Source organism: Theobroma cacao, chromosome 5 (genome assembly GCF_000208745.1).
Source record: "Theobroma cacao cultivar B97-61/B2 chromosome 5, Criollo_cocoa_genome_V2, whole genome shotgun sequence".
Taxonomy (NCBI): domain Eukaryota; kingdom Viridiplantae; phylum Streptophyta; class Magnoliopsida; order Malvales; family Malvaceae; genus Theobroma; species Theobroma cacao.
In genome coordinates, this window is record NC_030854.1 from 28,547,831 (window position 1) to 28,552,284 (window position 4,454).

The following is a 4,454-nucleotide window of genomic DNA, read 5'->3' on the forward strand; positions in this document are numbered from 1 at the left end:
TTTTTTGTACATGACGTGTCACACGCTAATCATGGCTTGTCATAGGTTTTTGTACATGATGTGTCACAGATTTTTGTACATGGTGTGTCACAGATTTTTGTACATGATGTGTCACAGATTTTTGTACATGGCGTGTCACAGATTTTTGTACATGGTCTGTAACACACTAACCATGACTTGTTATAGATTTTTGTACATGGCGTGTAACATCATAACGTGTAACTTCATTAAGGGTAATTTTATCCAACTTGACTAAAAATAGTTAAAACTATAAAAATGATCATTTTTAAAAATATCTTGTCTTTAAAAACTACTTTTTAAAATGTCTCTTTTGCATTTCTCTAAGTGGGGGGCTGGCTCTGATCATGCACTTCCTACCTACATCTTGTATTACTGTCAAATACTACTAGTATTAAATTGAATTGAATTGGTTTGCCTTCTGTCTTAATTAAACGTGTGGAACGCATGCAGATATATCACTGTAAAAATTGGTCAATCCAACTTCAAAATTAAGCAGCTGCCTGTCCTGAGCAATCTTTCAACGTTCAACAAATTCAAAGATCGACAGCTCCTTATTAGCCTTTTCTTCTTTAAAAATCATTCCAAGGGAAAAAGAAAAAGAAAACGTTTGATTGACTGAAACGTGTTTTTTTTTCTAATTATTCCCAACTTTATTGATTTATATATATATATATGTATATATAACTGCTCTGAAAGAAGACATTACATTCAGCCTCAACAACAGGAGGAACCCAAAATGAGAAAAAAAAGAAAACCAAGCTGAAAACACATCCTTGACTCTTGACTCTCTACTTACCAACAAAAGAAAAACAGGGAAAACCAAACAACGTCCAACTCCCATACGACAAAGCACAAACTGACTTTCTAAGTCTTCATTCAGAGCACAAAAACTCACCCATTAGGGTCCATATGGATCATCCCCAGCCAAGCGGGTGTTCCTTCTAGTCGTCCCTGCAGCATTGTTAGGCTCCCGCTCCTCCCAGTTCCTACCCTCGTATTCCCCACTTCGGTAATCTTGGCTCCCAGTTGTCGAATAAGCGTAACCACCTGTTGTGTCTCCAGCATAGCCAACATTGCCATCATAGCCAACGTTGTCACCGAAGCCAACATTCCTGCCCGCGTCATTGCCAGTACCCGTGGCAGTGTAGCCACGAGCGTCGCCTCTATTGTACCCGCCACCCGTGGTGTAGCCACCACCAGCTTGCCTAGCTGTTGCGGTTTGATCCCGGGCCTCTTGTTTCATCTGCTCTGCAAGTTCTTTTCTCTCTTCCTTCCTCTCTCTCGCCATCTCTTTCTCATTAGGGTTTATGGTCTTCATTTTGTCCACCAATAATTGCACATTTAGATTAGAGTTCAATAAGCACTCCGGTGAATGCAAATTAATATTCTTGCATTGAAATTCTTAATTGGATAAAGACATCAATGCAAATGCCAACGATCTATGCACTTATTAATATTGAAGACAATTATAATGTTATGGTCTATCTAAAGTGAAGGCAAATGTAGTCAGAGGCTACTCAATAAGTTCAAACATCTAAAGCGAAATATTTAATAAGATTTCTTTTATTGAAATTAAAAAAATTATTAAATTTTTATTATTTTAACATTTTGAGATATAAAATTTTTATATTTTTTAAATAGCTAATTCAAAATCAACAATCAAAATTTTTAATTTAAATAAATAAATTATTATATAAAATAAAGACAATATAACAATATAATATAAATTAAAAATTAAAGTAAAAAATTTATAAATATTAGAATAATAGTATTTAATTGTTGAATATTTATTACAACTCGCAAATAAAGTTCACGGTTTTATAAAGATAATAACATAATAGATTTCTTGTGTATTTTTAGAGGAAAGTTGAAGTTAAAGGAAGAAGGAAGAAAGAGCAAATGAGAAAAAAAAAATTAAAAGTAGATATTATGCATTGAAAAGAAAATAATTGATTTTATATATAGAAAAAAATAGTTGTTAAAAATCATTAAATATGTTGATTGAAAATAAAAAAATAAAAAAAAATTATTAGAGATAATTAAATACGTATAATCGTTAGTTGATTGAAAATAATATAATATTTTAAAAATTAAAAAATGATAAAAAAATTGAGATTTATTAGATATAATTAAGGAAGTGAGAAAACAAATAATTTTATTGATTATTAATTATTTTATATTTTTAATTTTATATATTTTAATATAATAAATTATATTATAAAATTATAAAGCCTATCTAAAATGGGGTCTAAAATCCTTGTTTGGGTGGTTTTACCCAAAGACCGGCCCTGAATGTAGTGATAATAGTCCATCAAATAAAATATATAGACTTTCACATTACATTTGTCAACACTATGAATGTTTTTAAGACACTCAATAATTAATCTGATAAAGCCTTCAATTGACAATATGGTAATGATCTTTGATGTATTAAATGAAATTACTTTGCAAAATAAAATAAGAAAAGCCTTTATAAGCACTAAATAGCAAACCCTTTGAAGGGGAAAAATGAAAAAATCAAATGATTATAAACCTTTTCCTGCACGGAGGCCTTGGCCTTCTCCAAGCCAGCCTCAGCAGAGGCCCCTGCATTGGCAGCTGTTTCCTTCATTGACTGCATCTTTCTACTACTCTTATTTCTTCTCTCCAAAGCTAACGGGGTTTAGGGTTTAAGTCTAAAAACAGTGCTCACTGATGAGAAAAGCTATTTCATTATCTCCTTATATAGGACCCAAAAGCTAGGTTCGAAGTCGCTACGTGTTGAAATTGTGACAGGTGCGTCCTCTTGATCGTTCAACTTCTGACACGTTTCAACCATGTGGCAAAGTATAAGGCTTTGGCAGTTTTAGAAAGTTTTATCAAGACAAGATAAGGTGGCGACACGAAGCCGGTAGCGGCTGTGGCCGCGTGCGGCCTGCTTATCTTAACGACGCAGAATTGGAGATTGTGAGTTACTTCGTCATCCATTTGTATAAAATAGTTAACTAATTTCATATACAAAAGGCTAGAAATTTGGCCGCGCCTTGCCGCGAGGCAAAATTTTTTTATTTGAATAATTTATATGTTTCTAAAATATTACCAGTGCTCTTGAAGCCAAAAACAAATATGGTTTTGTTGATGACTCTCTTGAGAAGCCTGTTGCCAATTCTCCAGGTATCTCTGCTTGGGATGTGCAACTCAATGGTAATCAAATGGTTATTTAACTCACTTTGCTGCAAATCTTCACAATAGTGTCGCATATGTGTAGCCAATACTCTGGGAGTCTGGATTCACTTTGAAGAAAGATTTTCTCAAGTAATGCTCTTTAAAGAGTTTATCAATTGAAACGTGATTTACTGTTTGCCATTTCAAGATAACATGTCTATGGCAATCTATATATAATTCAAAGCTGAAAGGAATTTGGGATGAATTGAGTACTTATGCCTTCCTTCCTGAGTGCACTTGTGGTGTTTCCAAAAAGTTTTTGCTTGAACTAGGGCCTGAAAATGTATACCAGTTCTTACTGTGACAGTGATATTTTCAATATCATCCGCTCACAAATCTTAAGCACAGATCTACTATACGTGGGACAAAATCCCACGTCGAAAAGAAAAAAGAACGAAAAAAAGTTTTTTAAATAATTAAGAGAATAAATAACGAGTAATTGACTAAAGTGGATTAAAATGCACTTAGATCATAATTACGTTTTCTAAGCTTGATTGATTTTGAAATTTAATTAAATTATTATAATAACACTTGGCAACACACAGAGACATATAAATAGATAATTATGTCTCTTAAAAATAAAAGATGGAACAATTTTAAATTTATAAATAAAAATTTTCCTTCAACTAATTTCACTATTGTACATAAGCCCTCACGTAAAAGAGTTGAGGTAGACCCGGATCAAGGTGACACCTTATTCTCCATAAGTGAAAGACATCAGAAAAAGATGAATTGAGTTTTGGACTTATGAGCAAGGATTTTCTTTTATATAATTGGTATGCCTATTAGATTGGAAATATAAATATGTGATACACATACTTTAAAGTTAAAAACGAGGAAAATAACTTTTATGGAAACATTGGAAGCAATCTTAATGGGGAATAATTAATTGGCAGAGAAAAGAGGGAAATAATGCAGATCAAGCAATCATATGTTAGGTAAAATTTAATTTGTTGAACCTTCGCGTCAAGTAGTAGATGGGAGCATAAATTGGTGGCCAATTTTATCGATTTAATATAGGCAAATCGTACCCTCTTACGTATTAGAAATGAGGTTTTTACGTTTTTTCTTTTATAAGAAATATTTATTACAAATAAAGAACATATATATCAACGTCGATTGCTTCTTACAAGTTTCAAATTATTAAATTAAATTGTCTAGAGAGAATTTTCCACCTTTCCTATGTTTACGTATTTGCAAGTGTACAGTTGGATCTATCTCTCTTAATT

General features: G+C 32.4%; 1 protein-coding gene across 1 annotated transcript; it reads right to left on the bottom strand.

Moving 5' to 3' along the window:
* LOC18599100 (late embryogenesis abundant protein D-113) lies at positions 636-2,717 on the bottom strand. Its single transcript, XM_007028922.2, has 2 exons — positions 2,555-2,717; positions 636-1,333 (listed from the first exon to the last, which is right to left on the bottom strand). Exons 1-2 carry the CDS (start codon positions 2,639-2,641, stop codon positions 920-922), a joined length of 501 nt encoding a protein of 166 aa, XP_007028984.2. The 5' UTR covers positions 2,642-2,717; the 3' UTR covers positions 636-919.